The sequence below is a fragment of the Leptidea sinapis genome, chromosome 41 (assembly GCF_905404315.1).
Source record: "Leptidea sinapis chromosome 41, ilLepSina1.1, whole genome shotgun sequence".
Taxonomy (NCBI): domain Eukaryota; kingdom Metazoa; phylum Arthropoda; class Insecta; order Lepidoptera; family Pieridae; genus Leptidea; species Leptidea sinapis.
In genome coordinates, this window is record NC_066305.1 from 115,798 (window position 1) to 138,779 (window position 22,982).

Consider the following 22,982-nt stretch of genomic DNA (forward strand, 5'->3'; position numbering starts at 1 on the left):
TTGTTCCCATTCGATGCCATATCTTAACTATATCGAAATAAAAAAATAGAGACATCACAGATCCTACTACAGAAACAATCTGTCATGGCGGTGTAATCAGCTGTTAATTGCGATGCCAGCAAGCATTTTTAAATTATTTAACAATTCGAAGCAATAAATATAAAATCGTACATCATACAATATCATTGCACAATTATGATGCTGTTGAAGGAGTCGTTTTCCCAGAAAAGTTGATGGAAGGCGCGACGTTCAGTGTCATCTGTCAGTTTTATTCATTCATCCATTGTAGAATGTAGTGGCGAAAAAAAATGTGACTTGTTTGATTTATATTATTAGGAAGGCTTCGGGGAATCAGTGCTAAATGAAGTTATATTATGCACAATACTTATTATATTATTCTTTCACAAATTTTACCAAACATTTTATATCACGAAAATTTACATGTTAACATTACAAAGAAGCCGTTCGGCGTCAGGGGTTTGTGTTATTTTGATTGACATTGAAGTGCTATTTTAGTTTACATATGTTTGATTGATACGAATTTAGTGTAAACAGTGAAACAAAGGGACGTAAATATGTCGGGTCGGGTACGAAAGCAATCCGATTGTCCCGTGGGCAAACAGGGACCAATGCGAGCCACTTTACCTGTATCTTCTATAATGAAGCAAAGTGGTGGTCTTAAAAAGAATGCTGGAAATAGTCCCACACTATCGCCGACTAATGTGTGGCGGCGGATTTCTCCCGATCACGCTCTATCCGGCCAAAGAAGTCCTGGTGCTGTCAATTATAAAGGTGTCAAATTATTATTTTTATTAAACTACCCTTTTTTCATGATAACAATTTAATGTGTTTTATTGTCTATGGCTATTTTTTCAATATATTTGCAATGTGCTTTTACACTCCGTAAAACATGGATATTATTGGTAAATTATGTAGTAATGATATAACTTTTGTATGATTTACATAATTCTATGCTTAGTGTTATTACTGCATGTTTGTATTCCAGGTAAAGGAAGATTTGGGTCTAATGTAATTAGACGGACAGCTTCGTTAGATACCTTATACCAGAAAGGACAGTGGTCTAGAGACTATTATTTACATGCTGGTCAGCTACAAATTGATAAATCTACACAAGTAAGTCTGCAATCATAAGCACAATGTATATCATATTATATATATTATGTGTATATTATTATTTAATGTATACTAGCTGACCTGGCAAATGTTGTTTTGCCACATAAAATATATATGTAAACCTTCCTTGGGCTTCAACAAATCTATTACAGAAGATTTCATTGAGATCGGTCAAATAGTTTAGGAGTTATTAGGGAACATACAAACATACATTCTCTTATATATATATATATAGATTAAAGTAGGAATTGCAATATTTTTATCATTCTCTTCACTATTGGTTCTGGTGTCCTTTATTCATGCCAATATCTGAGTGATTTGTGTTTCAACAGTTCTAACTTGAAATATTACAGAAATTTAAATAGTATGATCGTAATCAGAGGAATTACTGAATACTTGAATTATATACTGAGTAACTACATACTAAGTAGGTACACTCCTAGCTTTATGTGTATGAGTGTTCATATCAACTCTTTCAGGCAACCTCTCTTATTCTGGGCATGCTGGAGGTAGCCTGGTGTGTGACACTCTGTGCTTTAGGTACTTAAACATTCCTACCAGGACATGGTATCCTTGAGACAATTATTCCATTACTTGTTAGTCTCTCATTGCATTGAGTGTCATTTTTATTCCAGTCATTAGTACTTCCTTTCTTTTCTTTGTTTATTTCCACAGAGTAAAAGCCTTAAAACACGGAGAAGCACAATAAAATTTAGATAAAGAATACAAATATATACATCTAGATGTCTAATTGCAAAATAAGTAGAGTGAAAATAGTGGCTGCTGTCTTTTTCACACACTCTTAAGTACCCAATAGATGAAAAAATTTATCAATTTTTATGTCAGTCCACCGCAGCTGTGAACATAGTACAATTTAAAACTAATTCTAAGTGTTTATCTAAATTAACAATCTCTTAGTTGTTGGCCAAGTAAAATTTCTGTATTATTACTTTTAATTCTGTGACCAAGTCCCCTTATCAGTATATGTCCAATCTGATCCTTGAATATGCTTTTTTCTATCAGAACACATCCATTCCATTTACATTATAAAATTGTAAACATGAACCATAATATGAATAAACCATCTACTCTCCATAATTTTAAGATGATATGACATGAATGTGAAGAATCTGATCAAATATCAGCTCAACATACAATTTATAAATGAGTATTTTATGCTCAGAAAACCCTGCTTTTGAATTAATGTTAGGGTGATTAATGTTAATTTTGTTGAAAATATGTATGTTCTATGAATTTAAGAATTTGATGAAGATGAAGCAACCAAATTTTAATACCTACCAATATTTAAATTTTTGTGGAGTGTTTAATATTTATTTGATCCATACGCAATTAGGACTACTTGCAGATGTGGGCATAACTGGGTCCAATCGCCTACCTGCTAAAGATTATAAATGATAACTAGATTCAAATATAAGAAATTTCCTTTTTATAAATTAGCTGTAGCTGCTTCTTTTTCAGTGTAGACTTAAATATATCTCAATATGAAGCCCAAATTTGGCCTCACATGGAATGCTGTGTAGTTCTCTTAATAGCTTCTTGTATTTGACCTCATATAACTAAGAGTGGCTCGAATCATCTACATTTTTTGCCTCTCACAGCCACTTCCTGGAATGAATTACTGGCTGCATTAGTCCCGAGCCATATTTAGGGGCCTGTGTTATACAAAAAAATTAAGATAAAACAAAACATGGCTTTGTAAATCACTTAGTGTGATAATTTACAAAAGGACAGAGTGCATTTTATCCTTTAAAATTCAAGATATCCCAGAGACTCACAATTTCTAATTTATGGTATTTTTGGGTGTCTTAGTTTACAAAAGAGCTTACTGATTTATTAGTAGTATTTATAGATATATAATAACTTTATTTGTAGAAAATAGAGGTATACAATACTCAAATTTAAAATCAATTTTGGGTGTGGGAGTTGCACCGATCTGAAGGTCATTCATTTTCAATCTTCATCTTTTAACAAATCTTAAATTTATAAAATTCCGCGATCATCTTGAGGGAAAAGCCAAATTGGCTGCGAAGAAGCTGGGCGTCATAAATAAAGCACTTCAAGCCGGCCAACAATGTAACACTACCAAGCGCAGGTCTTGCCACATATGGAGTAATGCTGTCATCTCTGGTCTGGCGCTCTGTGATCAGCTGGATCACTTGGTGTTGCGTAGAGACGTCGCTTCACTATGTGTCTTCTATCGCATTTATCACGGGTATAACGATACCTGATACCTGCCGCCGAATTTCACCTTCGGACGACACGCCAGGATATCGCCAGGAATCAGGATATCATCTTAAACATCTGGATTTGTGCGCTCCTCCACAGTGCGGATCTCAAACTTTCTTTTTCAAATTTCAACTTTCTTCTACGTACTACAAAGCTGTGGAATAAGCTTCCTTGTGCGGTGTTTCCGGGACAATACGACATGGGTACCTTCAAAAAAAGTGCGTACACCTCTAAAGCATTAGAGGCCGGCAACGCACCTGAGATTCCTGTGATCACTTAATACCAGGTGACCCATACACTCATTTATCATTATAAAAAAAATATTTAAAAAAACACCTTAATTTGTTTCACAGACAGATGAAGGAGGTGGGGTATCAGGTCGATCCTCAAGAAGCTCAGATGATGACAAGCTTGATAGATTCTTGAGGAGCCGTTTACAGCGTCCTCATAAACCTACTGGATCTGGAGATTACTCATCACAAACAATGAGTCCTGGCATGTGTAAGTTTTCACTTCAGTCTTAATTTTATCCCACCATGTTTGTAGTATTGACACCTATATTGAATTTATTTGCTATCTAAAATGTCTATCATGTTATTATCTTATCCTATAATAGTAGCAGTAAATCCTATTTATGCCCATTTTTGTTCAGGAAAGGGTTATATCACAACATAGCAATGCACTTGTGTTGTGATGCATTACAACTGTGATCTTATGGTCACTTTTATGAGCATATGGTAGTTCTTAAGATCAGGTGGACTAGCTGCTTGTTATGTCACAAATTGTACCCATAAAGAAATGATGCCTTAGCATTCTATGAATTTACTGTGCACATGTTGATTACCCATTGCAAGTCAGGCCAAGCCCAAAAGCAACTTCAAAGAGTGCCTGACATTTGTGACACTGATGTAAAGACTTGCAATATACAAATAAAATTTTGTTTTAAAATTTTATTTGTGTATTAATCCCAGAAGTGAGGGTTATCACTTTAAATTATAACAATTTTTTTTAGATTTGCAAGAGCGACATCTCAAGTCAATTTCCTAATATGCAAATATTGGGGTTGAGCAGGTTATCAACTGTAAAGTAGATCCTGTAGAATGTAGATGAAGCTACAACCTGAGAGTTGAACAAAACATACAAGATTTTATCAACGATATGTCACTCGAACAGTCAGCTCAGTTGGAAGTATATCCACATATTCTGGAGGGGGCAAATCTGTGCTGACTCAGAGCAAACAGAGCAGGAGGCTCAAACCACCCTCCTCCACACTCGATGTGGACTTTTGCAACATCAGGGGGCTTCGCTCAAATTGAAGTGCCGTCCACTTTCACCTGGAGACGGCGAAGTCGGCCCTGCTCTTTTTAACCGAGACACAGATATCCTCTCTGGCTGATTCATCTTACCTTTCATACCCGGTGTATAATTTGGAACACTCCTTTATACCACGGGCTGGCGTGTGCGTTTACGTCAGGGAGGATGTCTGTTCTCGACGCCTGAGTTTTCTTGGAGGACAGGACCTATCCATCATCTGGCTGCATGTAGACTGCGACGACCATCCGCGAATCTATGCATGCCTGTATAGGTCCCATAGCGGTAACGCAGAGCCTGCCCGGCTCCTCGAACACATCCAAATGGCTACAGATTCTGTGTTGGAGCAGATCCGCACTGCAGAGAACGTGTTTCTTGGCGATTTTAACGGCCACCCCGCCGAATGACTGGGCTCACGTACCACCGATCATGCAGGGAGATCTGTTCACGACTTCGCCTTAGCATATGGTCGGTTGCAACTGGTTATTGCGCCAACGCGAATCCCAGATGTGGAAGATCATACACTTTCACTGTTTAACCTTCTGTTGACCTCACATCCGGACGGCTACCTAATTTCCGTTGACCCTCCTCTGGGATCGTCGGACCACTGCCTGATCCGGAGCACCGTGCCGATCACGCGCCTAACACGACCCCGCTTCTTAGGTTGTCGCCGCGTGTGGCTCCGCTACTACCGCCCCATTGCCATTACCTCCATTTTCTCCAAAGTAATGGAGTCGATCATCAACCGCCAGCTCTTGGGATACCTAGAGGAACACCAGCTCGTCAGCGACTGCTAGTACGGTTTCCGTCAGAGTCGCTCAGCTGTTGATCTTCTTGCATACCTCACCCATAAATGGGCGCAAGCGGTTGAGTCAAAGGGAGAGGCGTTGGCGGTGAGTTTGGACATAGCGAAGGCCTTCAATCGGGTGTGGCATAAAGCGCTTATAGCGAAACTTCTATCCTATGGGCTTCCAGAGAAGTTGTGCAAATGGGTCACTAGCTTTTTGGCCGATCGGAGCAGCAAGGTTGTTATCAACGGTGCATGCTCCGACTTAAAACGCATAAACGCTGGTGTCCCGCAAGGATGCGTGCTATCCCCTACACTGTTTCTTCTTCATATTATATATATATTTATATATATGCTCCAAATCAGCAGTATTCATTGCTATGCAGATGACAGCACAGGGTATGCTTCCGACACCGGCCGTGCCAACATGTCCCGGGATAGCGTCGACGAGAACCGGAACAAACTTGTGTCTGAAATCGAGACTATGCTTTGCAAAGTCTCGGAATGGGGCCGACAAAATTTAGTCCAATTCAACCCCAAGAAGACACAAGTTTGTGCGTTCAACACTAAAAAGTCTCCCTTTGTCGTATAGTTTGTCGATTCGAGATCACTCCTCTAACTGCCACAGCATGTATTGGCATACTTGGCGTCGATATATCAAGCGACGTTCAGTTCCGTGGTCACTATATAAGAAAGCCAAACTGGCCTCTAAAAGCTTGGTGTACTCAGTAAGGCGAGACAGTACTCCCCTAAAAGCCATCGCCTGCACCTTTATAAGGCGCAAATTCAGCCTCACATGGAGTACTGTTCTCACCTCTGGGCGGGTGCTCCCCAGTACCAGGTTCTTCCATTTGACCGCATACAACGAAGAGCGGTTCGAATCATCGACGATCGGCTTGATTCTTTGGCATTGCGTAGAGATGTGGGTTCTCTCTGCATCTTCTACCGCATTTATCACGGGGAGTGCTCAGAGCAGCTGTTCGGGTTGATTCCAGCGGCCGAATTCCACCACCGGACATTACGTGCAAAGTACCACCCGCACCACGTAGACGTCTGGCATATTACAACCGCGCGTTTCGTTAGAAATTTCTTGCCTCGCACAACCGGCTTCGGTTTTCCCGAACAGATACGACTTAGGGACCTTCAAGAAACAAGCATACTCCCACCTTAAACATTTCACAACACATTTCTTGACACACCTGTTGTTGCGGATGTCCATGGGCGGTTGCCTCACCTCTCCTCATCCCGTGAGACGAGTGCTCTTCCACACGGAACGCGAGAGTTCGCGGGTTCGAGTACCGCATTGTTCATAAAATTTTGTTTTCAAATTTTATTTTAGTCCCCAGAAGTGAGGGTTATCACTTTAAAACATATCATATTGACTGTTGCAATATTTATTATGATTGATTTGTCACAATGACTGATAATGTCCAGGGTCACGGTTTGGAGGTGGTGGAGTACCATTGCGAGCAGCTAGATCTTCAGTAGAAGGTCTAAATCAGGAAATTGAGAGACTGGTACTATGCCCTGCCAGTGGCACACAAACTCCACATCTGGATCGGTTAAAGGATAAGGTTTGCTTTTCAGTATTATGCTTAGGCTTATTTCATAGATTTAATTGTTTAATGAAACATGTTATATTTTATATGAAATGATTATGTGGAAGAGCTTATCTTTCACATAATAGCAAGAGGTTACTGCTGCCCGCAAAAGGATGTGATACATAGTGTTTGAAGTTTAATTGATTGTTGTAATGTGGAATTCACATTTTATATGCTGATATTATATTGATCCTGAAACACTGATTATTATGATAAATGATAATGCAATCAATAATTAATATCTAAAGTAACTAATAAGTGAGAATAGTGGTTGGATGATGATAGCCACTCAATAAGGTAGGGTCAGGTCTCCCTAGTGACATACTGCCTGTTGACATTGTCTATCTTAATTATATATGTTCCTCTTGTAATGGTTATAATATTCAGAACAAAACCTGCTATCATCACTCCAATCTGATTAGCCTGATATGAAAAAATATATGATGTCAAAGGTCATTTTGAAAATCATCAACCATGTTATTTCCCATGAAATACTTATAATAAACAGTCAATAGCTATTTCAAAAGCTACTTCATATAATATACCTACCAGCGGGACAATTTCCATGTCTTCGGTACTGCAGTAACACCTTTTCATGCTGTCAAGCAGTAGTGTATGTAAACACTATTTGTGTTTCATTTTAACTGGTCCCGTAGCTAGAGAAATTTAAGTATAAGTTAGATTTTGGGCTTAACTAGAACCCTGACTTCTCTATATTGTAATGGGTAGAGTGTATCATTTACCATCAGCTGAATCTCTTCTTCATCTAATCATTAAATCTCAAAACAATTTAGGTGACACCAGAAGGACATCGAGCTCCACTGGCTGAACTGCTGAGGCGCTCTGTCAATACTCAAACTCCTCATGATCTCTGTCATACCACACATTCTTCAGGTATGTTTGTTTACAACAAATATTTATTATTTTTTAGAAATTATATATATGGAGTAGATACATGTTTGTATCCTCTCTGTATGTATGCAGTATGGATCTATCAACATGGAAGTTTAGGTAGTTCAGTTATATAGAGATATATGGACAAAGATTTAAAAAAATTATTAAGTGAATTAAATTGAAATGGCGGAATAGCCACACAGTGGCACTAGTCCCCACTAGGTACCAATGTGTTGTTGATTTTAAAGTTCATTTGTAAGTTAATTTGTAAGAATTAATTCTACGTTCAGAAAACAACATTGTGGGAAAATCACTCACAAATTTTTGAACCATAAAACAATTTAAAATATGCTATCAAACCATAGAGTTTATATTTTAAATTAATTAATTGTTATTTATTAATACGGCTTTACTCACGTTTTTGTCGGTGTCGGTACCGACTAGTTTCGGATCATTCGTAGGTAACTTCATCAGGGATGAGTGTGGTGGGTTCGCGATAACGTCCCACCTCTTACATAAACTAGTTGATACCGACACGGACAAAAACGTGAGTAAAGCCGTATTAATAAATAATTTAATAATGATTCAAGAAAGTTTTAATAATTTAATTAATTGTTGTTTTGTTTATCTATATAGAGCAGAATAATATATGTACAAAACATAATATTGAAACTAATATAATCTACATGAATGTAGATCCATCATCTCGAGGTTCACTGTCAAGTGCTGGGTCAGCAGAACTTCTAGCTGCAGGTCTTAATTTTATTAATATATACTTGTGACAATACAATGAGTTGGTCTATATACTTATCAAAATCTTTTAGTATACATACATTCAACCTTATTTTTGTCTACACAATTGAAGTTCAAAATAATTATGATTTGGTGAGATTCCGAGTTATTTGTTTAATTAAAAATAAATTAATAACATTTTTGTATCAAAAAAGTTTTTTTTTTAAATAGTTGTGAAAAACATTGGAAGTTTTAAGTGGTAACTTCTACGTTCTCCTGCAACTCATATTAAAGACCTCTGGTTTTGCAGATGGAGGATAGCAATGGTTATCACTTAATATCTCATGAGACACTTGTCTGTTGTTTACTGCCGTTGCTCTTGTTACGTTAAATTACTCCTGCAAAAATAAGGTTGTAGAAAAAACAGTTAAGAGTAAATTCTCTAAAACTTACCTAAGTGAATTATCACTCAGTGTATTGTCACAACAGACTTGAGTTCTTATCTCTAGCTCATACTTGCACTTGTTCAAGCATGTGATTTATTCCTATCACATATTGGAATAGCTATTTGGCCATATCCGATCTCCATTTTTGTTTGATGGCATAGTTCTCGCAAAACAAATAGTTCAATCTTTACAAGAACCATGACACTACATTTTTAAAGACTGTCGATGATCCTTTAAGACCTTTGGTATTGCTGTAATTATCCATAGGAAGTGGTATTAGCCTAGAATGTTTAGAGGAACCACTTTTATTTTAAAAAATATATACAGATGTTTTCATGAGTAAGTCATCCCACTTCTGATGATACTGTTTGCTTTGCGACCACTGCTGACTGCTCGAAAGTATAACGATAGTGTTAAAGGTTTGCAAATTTTGCAATGCTTATTAGATATAGCCTATTTGGAAGGCACAATATAGACACAACACGTGTGGTGTGAATTTTTAGTTTTTTTTTTTGTAGTTAATCCATAGGTATAAAATAGGTCATAGCACAATCACTTAATATTCCTATATTATAGTTATATAATATTATTATCTCAGTATAAACATATATGACAAATACTTGAAAAATGGTGCGTGTTTGAGTAATTAATTCTAATGGCATGACTTATTAATCAGGTTTTTAGTTTTGATATTACATTTTATGCACTATAAATTGGTGACATTGAAATACTGAATTGAAATAGTTTATTTGAATGGTATTGAAACTTAATAGTAAATATTTTTTATTAGAGAAGATGATAACCTTTGTGAGGGTATGCTCTGCTTGAAGTCGAATCAGTTTGGGAAAACTGCAGACGGCAGGGATTCCAAAGTTAAAGTCAAATTAGGCTGCCGGTATTAACCTGGCATAACCCCAAATCGTATCATGATCATTCTATCCCAGTACTAGTCTACTGCGGAGACGTCATTTGATATATCTTATAGATTTGATATAACTCCGTTTTCGTGATTTACTCGCAATACAGATGTGTTAAAATAATTAATTTACATATTATATTGTAATTGAAATGATTTGTAAAACGATGATAATGTAAATCTTGTAATAAAAGAGTGGCAATGAGTTTCTTGCTACTTCTTCTCATTAGAAAGTAGAAGTAGCAGTAGATTCAATAAGTTTTTTTTTTGACATTCATAAGTGTCATTTCCGTGACCTACATGAATAAATTGATTTTGATTTGATTTGATAATATTTCTTATGTAGGACGACATAAAAACTTTCTACCAAAGATATCACCTAGCTGGATCGGCTTTTCGCCCCTCAAAACGCCCGTGTATTAAACTTCATCCAAATTTACCAGTGGGAGGCTCCTTTGCACAGGAAGCCGGCTAGATTATGTGTACCACAACGGCGCCTATTTCTGCCGTGAAGCAGTAATGTGTAAGCATTACTGTGTGTGACGAGCGCAATAGTGGTGCCGCTCAGAATTTTTGGGTTTTTTGAGAATCCTGAGCGGCACTGCATTGTAATGGGCAAGGCGTAACAATTACCACCAGCTGAACGTCCTGCTCGTCTCGTCCGTTATTATCATAAAAAAAAAAAATCTTTTTAGAGCCGATTTCAAAAAACGGAAAGGTAAATAAGTATTATATAATACTATTTTATAAAATAACACCATTTTCTCAGAACAATGAGTTGGGTAATGTGAGAGACTTTATTTTAGTTTGCTTAGATATAGCAGTAGTTACATAAAATTGGTAGCTTAATCATAACTTACAGGTGGGAGTGTATGTTCATCACCGGATCTCGATGGCTCAAAACTTGGAACATCGCCCCAGATCAATCGGTTCTTAGCTCGGGAACCGCCAGATGGTTGTGAAAAGGTATGTCGTTATCAAATTTACGTAAATTACATAAATAAAAGCTTTTAGCAATATTGGAGGACCACATGAAAATGTGGAGTACATTTTCATATGCGTATACGATGATATGTGTAATTGCGAGTCCTTGAAGGGAGAATAATACTGAAAAAAGTATGTTTATAAAATATTGATTAGCATAATATTAATTGATCTCATTACTTTATAAAATATATAAATATTTTTAATAAAATAAAATAAGCCTTTATTGCTGTTATTTTGAACTTAATTAACAAAACATATTAAAAGTTTAATAGAGGTAAGAAAATATCATTAACTTAAACTATCAATCTATCGTTGGCATTCGGTTGTTCTCTCCTTGTAACAGCTTGTCTTTCGACAAAGGCCTCCTCTAAGGCTTTCCACCTGTCTCTATCTTTTGCTAAACGTAACCATTCTGGGTCCGCTGCATTCTTAAAATCATCTTCCCATCTCTTTGTCTGTCTTCCTCTGCTTCGTGTGCTTTCTCTAGGGTACCATTCGGTTATAATTTAGGTCAATTTCTCTTTCTTTTCTCTCAACATATGTCATGTCCAGCGCCGTTTCAATTTTCTGTATACTTTTTTGAACTTAGTTATCCCTTTTATCTTGTTTATCTGTACTCTATCCCTTCTCCTTATTCCCAATACGCTTATCTCTATCCCGTTTGGACATATATTGATTTTATTTTACTGCTGTTCTGTTAAGGCCCAATTTTGGCATGCGTATGTCAGACATGATATTCATTACTTGAAATAAGAATAATTTCTATTGTTTTTTTACAAACCTGTATGTCTTCTTGCGTGTTGTCTGCTTACATGGGCAGCTTCCTTTAAATTCATTCAGCAATTGTAAAAACATTTGAAAATTATGGCCACCGCATACGAAAGTTCTTGTATATTTTGTGGAACGCACGCAGATGCACTAGTAGCATTGTAAATGAAATTTTATTTGCAAGAAACATAGTAATTAAGATGTCAACATAATATTATTGATAATCCATTATGTTTCATCAATCGACATGCAAAATATGTTATAAAATTGTGTAACGGCCGTTCTCAATATACTATCTACAGATATATATATAAATTAATACCTTCTTTCTACTGTCAGTAATTAGCTGTCAATAGTCTGGCTGTCCCAATATACCCGATAAGTCATTCTTATCGCCTTATATTGGGACGCGTGAATTGCAGTTTCCATACAAAAATATATCGCTGGTAAGCTATACGTCGTCCCATTGACAGACAGCGTGTACGGATAAGGTGAGTTACCGTCGATTAGTTTATTGGGACAGAAAAGTCAACGATAGTTAAGATTTTTTTCTCAAGTAAGAGATAGACTGAAATATTGGGCACGGCCGTAAATACCAACACACTACAAATTTAAATTTAAAGATATTATAAGACGTAAGATTTTCATAACCTAATTGATGTTTGTAGGTAAATTTAAAGGCTGGAGAAGGCTCATATACCGAAGCAATGTCGGTCATGAAACCATCATCGCCGGGGTTCACGCTCCGGCCATCACTCGGGTCTGCCTTTCACCCACTGCAACCGGCGCACCAATCACAGTCTCCAACCGCACCACACTAACTCACCCCACTGTACTTAGGAACCTACAGGGATAAAACAAGAGTTCACCGCGAATGAAGCTGCTTATGATTTATGGTTATTATTTGGTTACAGTATAAATCTATATTTTTAATTGTTTATTATGATCTTCCATGACAGCATGGATTCATATTATCTTTGTAAAATAACAAATCAGTTTAAATAGTCTACTTATTAACAGACAGTTATGTGCTGTAATATTGCATGTTACAATTATTATTATTAACTTAACAGACAAAAACAAGCGTTTGTTGGGAGGCCTAACAGTGCAATAGTTCATTGGCATGTCGTGTAGTTTTTTTTTTTCATAAAGTAGATGATGTGGCCATTACCGCATATGATATGAGATCGCGTGCTTAAACAAACAAGGTTGATAATATTTGCAACTTATTATGAATAAGATATGGCCATTATTTAAAAAATATATATTAAAAGATAATATTTTTGAATTAAACAGTACGTTCAGATATATTTAACTTAGATAATTTATGCGTCTAAGATATTGTTTCTTGCTGTTTGACAAAACAGGCCAGGTTTAATACTTTAGTGTGCGTGACATGCTACGTCTTACACTCGCGATTTGTATGACACATTGTGTTAGTGTGCGTGCGTTGTTCAAAATAGACTCTTAAACTCAATTTTTATCGATTTTTTTCACAGCTGCCATAGAAACGTATAAGTGATCTAAGATATTTTATATCATATTTTTTGTAGATAACATTCAAAGATCAGCGTAAAGTTGTTAGTTGAACACAAACTGTTTTTTAACCGTTCTGGATGGTTGCAGTCTAGAATAAAAACTAAATATAAACCCCATCAAATAATTTTCAATAAGAACAGTCATCGACTCTTGAAACGACTATCGAACAGAGATAAGTTGGACGTAGATAATTCCAGAAAAACGTTTCAAACCACAATCATGTCGAAATTGAGTTTAGAATAAAATTGGTCACGTGATTCAAATTACCGGGCTGAGAAAAAATGACAGCCCTACTCTCTAAATTACATCATGACTTAGTAGCCCAATCCACATGTATGGAATAGACTAATATTTATTAAACCTTAACGAATTCCTTAAAATGTGATGTTTGTGGCTTAGGACGTTATTCCGGGAATTACGTCCAATTGTCGTTTTTTAATAATTAGGTTGCACATGACATTCAATTGTTAGATCTCTGTGTCCTCTTTATATCTAGTTGTATTTTATTAATAAAATATTATATTGCAATAGTAATGCCACTATAAATATTCTTTTCAGTTTTTTTGAGAAAAAAATATACGGTGGTAAAGTTCACATAATTTGTTTTTATAACAGCAAATTAGGCGGTAATCTTCTAATATATAAAATTCTCGTGTCATGCTGTTAAACATTGAACTCCTCCGAAACGGCTTGACCGATTCTCATGAAATTTGAGTGCATATTGGGTACGTCTGAGAATCGGACAACATCTATTTTTCATCCCCCTAAATGTTAAGGGTGGTCCACACGATTTTTTTTTTAATTTTTTTGACATTTTTTTTTTAATTTGTTTGATTATGAGTCAGCATTAAAAAATACATACAACTTCAAATTTTCACCCATCTACGATCAACAGTTACTTTTGTATCGCGATTTTAATATCGGCAATACAACGTTTGCTGGGTCAACTGGTAACTTTATAGATTTTGAGATTTTTTTTCTCGTAAAAACAGACATTACTAATTGTCAAAGTGGCATTAATATTGTAGTCTAATGATTTATGTTTTTAGCTTTAGACAAAGTATTTTAAATAATCGACAATTCAATTAAGTTTAACAGCATATAAGTTTGCGAAAAATATTTTTAATTACTGTATATATTTCTTTAACTCAACTGTAGTACAGTGCTCCCAAATTAATAATGCGCATACAAATCTTCGCTAATGGGCGTATTCCCGGAAACACCCGAATCATTCAATCGTAAGAGCCCTAAACAATGCACTTGCATTTGGCACCTTGTGCGAAAGAAATAGGGAGTCAAATCATGTGTTCACAATACGAAAACAAATCGGGCGGTCGGCTGTGGTAGCCGGCAGGGGGGTGCAACTTCCCTACATTGGCACATGAAAAAAATTTGCATTGAAAGTGCTGCCACCTATTCTATTAGGTACGCTGCAACTTCACCACGATGGCGATAATTTAACATACATGATAGATGGATAATTGGATAGATGGAGCTAGTGATAGCAAAAAACTCACTTAACTTACTTATTATAGACTTGACTATCGTGTTGTAATCATTGCATGGCTCTCCTTAATAAATGGTGACTGCTGAACTTAATAAACGAACAATTATTTCCACCCACTCAAAACAAACAACATGCATTCAATACGGTCTACAACAATATTAAAAACTACAAACATAATTAGCGCCATCTAGCGACGGTACGCTAAGAGCGTAAAAATAACGCAGCGCCATCTCTTGGCCCGGGTTCACTGATTTTACAAAATAAAAACATGAGTTGCACATCTATCTCTAGTATATAGTGTATTATCTATGGTAGCCGGTCAGTCAGTCGTATTTAAGTTTTGGTGTCGACTGCACGTGTTCAGTCTATGTGGAATTATATGGGCCTCATATTACACACCCGTCTTGTTATTATTATTATTGTAATATAATTCTACTAAATTATGCAAAAGTAATGCATTTTACCACTCTATATAGATATCGTCTCCCGACGGTCGGGAAATACGACCGTTGCCGAAAAGTGGCGAAGATCTGTATGCGCATTATTAATTTGGGAGCACTGTATACGTTTTTAAAACGCATTACATTATAAGCATTAATATGACAGACACGTTGATCCAGCTGTGCGCGTGTTTCAGACAGGGTTGCCAGATCGAAATTAAATACAATTATATTATTTGTATACTAATTATATCATGTGTATCTAGTATTTATACTTGATATTACATAAGCTAAGTTTTAGCAGACTTTTTTATATAGTTGTATATAAAATAACTGATTCTTTATAATTTTTATTTCTTTGAGGTAACTCTGATTCTACGTAACTTGTTCAATAAATAATACAATAATTATATATTTTGTTAGTTTCTGTAATAACATTCGATTTTATATTATTTTCAAAGTATACGGTATTAATAACCGTGTGCTTGTGGCAGCCCTAGTTTGGAACGTCATATTAATATTACCGGTTTCTACGTTACCCAAGTGGGTAAGGTGTTTGTAAATTTCTCGCAGCATTAGCTTGATATGATGAAATAAATAAATTTATACGCGAAAATATGCAAGCAGCCTCCAACATATTATATTCAAAAAAAGCAACAAAAATCAACATTTATTTGATCTCAACTTGTATATATTATACTACTCCAATTGTTTTTTACGGCATAAGGTAACAAAATGCAGCAGTGAATAAAATATTTAGTGATGACATCGGTACAGTGTTCTAATGATAAATAGCTTTAACTCTCGGATTTGAAGGGAATGCTTACGACAGACTGATTTTTAAATCTTTACACATACTTTGATACAGGTCTCTTGACAAGTAAATTAAGAAATGACTTAAGTATTTGTAACAATTTGTTTTAATGTAAGCATGTACATTATTACGTAAGCCTCTTATTATAATATCTATACTTACTTGGGGATGTCGAAACAATTAGTTCATTTTCTTTCAATTGTATGAAAAAACAGCAGCGCCGCGGGCGGTCAGTAATGGAACTAATTATTTTACCGATACGTACCTCTAGGCTATAGAGAGCCGGTCAGAACAAAATTCATGATTCGTGTAGGTAATTGTTCAATCGGTACAAAAGTAAAAAATATTTTGAAAATTTTCAAACTACCCACATTTACACTGAGGGTAAATAAAAAATAATGGAACTAATTTTTTTCTACAAATACATAATGTCTGTCGGAATTAATTTGTTATTGACACACTGAACAATCTACAATATGTACAAACACCAATCAATTTGTATATTACGGTACAGCGCCCTTGGCGGTCAGTAATATAACTAAATCTTTTAAACAAATTTAAGGCCGCCTGATGCGAAATAAATCGAAACTCGGATCAAATGTTAGTCAACAGTGTTCTATTGCAACTTAAAATCGATCATAATATTATGTTATTACTTTATCATATTTTTATTACGTTTATTCTATATGTTCTTCCTTATGATATATCAATGTGGGTAATGGTTGCGGTTTGTCACCTGTCTGCTGCTAACTGTCTTAATATCTCGATCTTTGAGGTATCTGTGAATATAATCGTGGAGTATCTTATAAAAAAACCTTTAATCTCAAAAATGTAACAAATAAAACACCAAACGATTGAAATGCGTGTAAATAGATACAGTCTGATATTAATTATGTCGTAAATTTAATTTAATTTTGTTTTTCTAATCATTGTGATCAATTTATTTGCAAAATATTTTGAAATGGAGTTATAATTGAAAGGACGTTATATATAAATAAACTAGGGATAAAGCTATAGAGAATAAACTAAGAATATGCAAAATGTTGACTATATCTCTGACAACACTGTCAATAAAAAGATAATTCAGATGTTTTTCGAATGACTATGCGTCCGAATACATTAATCGTAAGCAAGATGTCTATTTGCAAACATTTTGCATATTCTTGGTTTATTCCCAGGTATAACTTTATACCAGGTTTATTTTAAAGGCCGTAAATGAATTACTTTCTAGAAGCGTACAGAAAAAATATTTGTCAAGAATCTGTATTAAGTATTCTAATTGGGTCGCGGTATCTGCTTTCGGTTAAGGTTGACAGGACCACGCCAATGGATGTCCTCATTTTGGCCAAAAGCATTTCATCATCGAGACTGATAATATAGAATGTTGAAAACATAGAGTAAAAGTCTGGTCTAATGTTTTTTAAAGGTTGTAATTTTTCGACGGCAAATATATTTTTAATGGCTCACGTTTGGAATAAAGTAATTATTGTATTGCTCAATCGAAATTTATATTTAGGAGCCACGCTTATGAACGGTGCCGAATTTGGTTACGTAAACATGTGATGATGAAACTGGCATCGCTAATATGTATGTACATAATTAAATATATGTAAATGAATGTGATATGTATGTGAATATTGACTACAGTTCGGGTTTGATGGTTAATGGGGTGCGTCACAAGAATAACCATGGACTGTCGATTTACTTACTATAAGGTGCTGTGGGTTCGTTATAAGGTTTACAGTCTGGTGCGAAGTATGTCCGAGCGCTCGCTTTCAAAAGACAAGTCTTCGAGAATAATTTTCATGTGCGAGAATTTGGAATGATTTATTTCGAATTAACTCAATACGAAGTATCGTTGGCAAGTCCTAGTACCTACTTCTTTCTGATAAGACATAACAAAACCTTGTGCAGTGTTCAGGACGACACGATATGGGTATTGTAAAATGACGGTATTTAAAAAAAGGCGTATATACCTTAATAAAAGGCCAGCAAAGCTAAATTCCTCTGGTGTAGCAAGACAATGTTTGCGGCGGTGGTCACTTAACATCAGGTGACCCATACGCTCGTTTGTCCTTCTCTTATATTAAAAAAATAAGCAAGACGTTTACCTCATGGTTAGTGATATGCCTTACCCAGTTCAGTGCTGCTCAGGGTTTTCGAAAAGCCAACAATCTGAGCGGTATCGTGACACATTAGTTGTCCCATCAGCTCAGTAGCATCATTAACTACAGCTTACATACTTTGTTAGTTTAAACCGAATAGCTTGATGGCAGGCCAAGGCACCGCTGTGGTGTGGACACCTTCTTGAAATTTTGTTTTACGAAGCCTCCTTACTGGGCTTTCTAATGACAACATTAAAATATAGTTTTTTTTTTATATATGACAATAATTATTCTCGAAATCTCGTCTTTAAATAGGAGCGCTCGAATATTAAAATTCTCTTTCCTAAACTGGCTTGCCACAGAAGCAGGGAGGCGTTCCAGTCATTTGTAATCCGATGATACATTTTTTTGTAATTTATTTCAGATAGCATTGCCGCGTAGCCTTTGTAGCAGTTAACAGGCATTCTACAGTTAGATTATGCCATTAATCGATTGCGAAAGGGTTTTAAATAAGTTTTAAAAATAGCTATGGATGAAAATGCAACGCTATCCGGCCATGCTATTTGAGATGAACGTGGTATGCGACGCGTTGTCGGTAACTGAATAGTGTACAGAATAATTATTGATAGCATAAGATATTAAATGTTGATACCGAGAATACTGAACATACATTAAACGTATGTATAATCGCGCAAAAAATCGTAAGCATTGATCGTGGTAAAAAAAAGCCGAGCCAGTATTTAAAATCCAGATTTCTGTGTAGTGTTCTCTCATAAGTGCAATATTTAGGTGTAGTAGTATCAGGGTGTCACGAGTTTGCTCTGAGTTGCTAATAGACGGACGAACATCAGAATAGGGTTCCTGTAGGTCCCAATCTAACCCTGAAACTTTACAAACGACCCTAGTGGTGACAATGGAATTGGCCTATGAAAGTGACTGGCTTCATGGCATGACTGTACGGTTTGGTATAGTGAAGCGTGTTCTTTATAAATCAAAAGTTGATTAGTCTTTGGTATTGAACAAAATATGGGCCATTCGGATTACGTCACTAAACAAAATCATTATTTTCATAAATGACATAATTATTGCTGAACGGGGTCTGTATAATTGTGAAAATAATAATATAATATATGTTGATGTGTGAACATTTTGAATCATCTACAGTGAGCGCGCGAGTTGAATGCTGTCAGGGCCTGGGGTAAACAGCGGGAGTATCTCCCCGCACGCGTCGCCTCGCGCGCCTGCAGTGTAGTGCTGTGCCGTCCTTGTCAGTTATCGTACACTTACCGTGCTATAGCGTTAATACTAATTATGAATGATTCAAGTCCATCAGATTCTGGTCAAAATAAAAAAAAAACTTTTTTTTATTCATCGCCAAGCACGTGAGAAATGGCGAAAAATGTTTTAGTCATGTGTGTTGAAGAAAGGCAGAACAAAAAATTTAAAAGTAATTATTAGGAAAAAATTTATAATATAATGTTTTCATCATTTTATCCTAGTTTATAATAGTAAAGTTAAAGTATTTCTTAAATTTATCGACACACTCATGATTATGGTCATCAATTATAATTAGGTCACATCACTATCGCATTCCTGAACTCTGCATTCAACTCGTACATATTGTAGCAAAGATTTTGTTCCAAATTCCAACACTGGGCAAATTATACCATTTAGTTTACTTGAAATCATAAACCCATCTGTTATGACATGTCAATGTATACACTGATCACGAACTGATGATATTTAAGACATATTGTAAGTATACCCTGTGTCTCTCGTACTATCATAATTCCGTCTCCCTCACGCCGTCTTCACTAACGAGCCTCAGAGCGAACCTCGTGATAGACTCACTGTCAATGCTCGATGTATTTTTGTATGTGCTACGTGCCGTGGCGGCCAGTCTCAATTATGTTACATTCACGTAGTTTTCATATTATTATTGTGTAGTTGTTGTCACCTACACGTTCTCTAAATTTCATTATTTTTTCAATAACTCCGTGTGGTAGTCTCATTGAAATTTATCAAGTTTTTATGTGATTAGTGTATGCGATTTTTAAAATTGGACGTTAATTACAAGATACCACGTCGTGCAAATTGTAAAATATCTTTTATATACAAATAAAAACCAAATTGAGCATATACCTGCCAATCAATATCAAACTTCCAATTATTACGTTAGCCATTTTTTACCATTATACCTTTCCCAAATCTAATGGTAGTAAATGCTTCTTTACTTATTAACATAAGCTTTCCCAATGAAATTACCTTTTGTGAGATTTAGAATATTCTGTACTAGCCGCTAACGCTTGTGAAACACGCAGTCATGCAAGGCGGAAGCGGTGTTGCCGATATTGCTATCTTTATCGCACTTAACGAACTAGTTCTTAAATTAATGTTTATTATTTCTAGTTCAAAATGAATTTCAGCTATCTTTCGATCTTGCTGACAACCTCGTGAAGATATACATGTTAATGTTCTCTTTCTAAGTAACTTTAGTGCAAGACCACAGCTGTTTTTTTTGGGTGCGTTTCAAACAGAAAACTGTTCGAGAGAAAACAAGAATAAAAATTCTATCTGAGATATATCAGAAATGAGTGCAAATGTTATATACCATTTACACGTGTTCTGTTAGGCCACGTTGAATCACTTGTGGATTGAAAAGGCGCAATTTAATTTTATGAAATAAATGAGTTTGCTTGTTAAAAATATATATATCTCTACTTTCGTAAAAAACGTTGGCGGCTGTATAGATATTCTTATCATTATTAGCTGAAAATAAATGCGTGCTATCAAATAAACTAATTTTATGATCCCTTGTCGTTTTGAAAAAGCTGCAAGTAAACAGTTCTGCATAAAGGTGCACAAGAAACCGTAAATAACCGATATATATATATATATATTACCAACGCAGTGTGCATGCAGCTTTATGTAGATTGTAACGTTACATAAAGATATTTTTGTATGGGGAGGGCGGGCGTGAAGCGAGTTGTAAAATAAATTAACTTTGCTAGAATCTAGATTTTATAGTTCTTTTATAGAAGATTAATTATTATTTTAATGTTTGCTTTTAGATGTTTCATAAGTTTGTAATGTTACTATGATATTAGAGTAAATCGTAACATTTAAAGTAAACCGAAAGTGCCCAATGATGTCCGTTTTGTAATGAGCAATCCCTTTGATTAGCATTTTGTTAATAATGTTTAGGCATCAAAATTAGTAAATAAGAAAAATTATCGACGCGTTGTTGAGTTTTAGTTATCAAATTGTTGAGGTTTATGAGAAATTGACTTAATTTTTTTACCTGCAGTGCTAAACAAAGGGTTTGTTAGAGGCATTGTTTAACATCAATATTAATAATGTCGATTTTAAGTATTAATAAGAATTGTTTATAATAGTTTTTTTTTATGTTTCAAAGAAGAAATTCTAATTACTATTTTTGTTTCCAATATTTTATCACTTTTACCTGTTTTCATTGTATTATATCTTGCTGTATTACAGACATATCCATTATACAGACTGATTTAATAATTGTTATTTCATTTTAAATATTAATTTAGAATATGCTCTATTTATTTATAACAGACAACCCAACAAGCTTTTCGTTATCATACAAAATTGATAAACATGATAAGGGGTATTAACATCTAGTCTCACCCTCAAAAAATGTCTGATGCAAAACTCTGCTTACGCTATTAAGCAGAGTTTTTCAGTTGTGTTCTGTCGAAATAACAGCATATCCAAACTTAAAAAGGATGAAGTGTCGTATTTCACGTTTGTACCATTTTAAATTAACAAGGTTGTGTTACTAAATTGATGTTTTTAATCACGACGACCTATATAGCCCAGTGACCCTGCCTATTGAGTTAGGCGTCCCGGGTTCCACTCTCGGTAGGTGCACACATTTATATGATGAATGTGGATGTTTGTTTCCGAGTCATGGGTTTATATGTATTTATGTATGTTTAAGTAAGTATATTGTATTAAATATATTATCGTTGTCTTGTACCCATAGTACAGGCTATGCCTAGTTTGGGGCAAGATAATATGTGTAAAAATGTAGTTAAGGTTTAGGCAGATGAATGCTAAACCAGAAGGTAAAAGATGATCGATTCAGATTTGATAACTCATACTATGATGGCCGCTCACTGCTCAAAGTCCTTTCTTCGTGAAGTGTTTTTTACTAACCGTTCGAGTGACGTAACGCTATAAAATCTTGTATGCTTTATTCAACTGTCAGGTTGTGGCTTCATGAACTTCATGTCTACGTTGAACCGTCGACAAGATCTCTTCTACTTCTGTATGTTCGAGTGCCTAAGCGATACAGGTAATTTTGAATTCATCCGCCACTGCACGAACAATATCAATCATAGGAGAGTTTCATGTAGGTACATTATGTGTTACGGAATCATGAAGAGAGCTAGTCACTTTATTTCTCTTTGTTAAAAAGAGTTCTTCATCCAAAATGATATCAATGAGGACCCAAGTTTGACTAAATGCTACTTACTTCTGATGCTAGCATTGATTATGGTTATACTATAGTAGTTTTTGGCCAACTAAGGGTAGTGTAGCTTACAAGAAACACTAGTAGGTACTCTACTTCTTTAAATAAGCTTTTTTTCCAAAGTCAGTTTTAAATTCCTTATCACCTTGCTGATTATATAAAGGAAGTTGTGTCAAGGTTTTCAAGCAATCAGGCCTACCTGTGCTTTGTCACTATGAACAATAAAATGATTTTTGCACAAAGTTGTTAGACA

At 35.4% G+C, this 22,982-nt stretch overlaps 1 protein-coding gene across 2 annotated transcripts; it reads left to right on the top strand.

The window, feature by feature from the left end:
• The first annotated feature begins 371 nt into the window (after nt 1-371).
• Nucleotides 372-21,756, top strand: LOC126976503 (protein FAM117B-like). 2 transcript variants are annotated; one of them, XM_050824863.1, is made up of 8 exons: nt 372-792; nt 1,007-1,134; nt 3,735-3,882; nt 6,914-7,053; nt 7,875-7,974; nt 8,671-8,727; nt 10,931-11,034; nt 12,492-21,756. In XM_050824863.1, the coding sequence occupies exons 1-8, from the start codon at nt 576-578 to the stop codon at nt 12,642-12,644; spliced, it is 1,047 nt and encodes a 348-aa protein (XP_050680820.1). In that variant the 5' UTR covers nt 372-575; the 3' UTR covers nt 12,645-21,756. The 2 variants fall into 2 exon arrangements, with proteins under 2 accessions (XP_050680820.1, XP_050680821.1); XM_050824864.1 differs by lacking the exon at nt 8,671-8,727.
• The last annotated feature ends 1,226 nt before the right edge of the window (nt 21,757-22,982 follow it).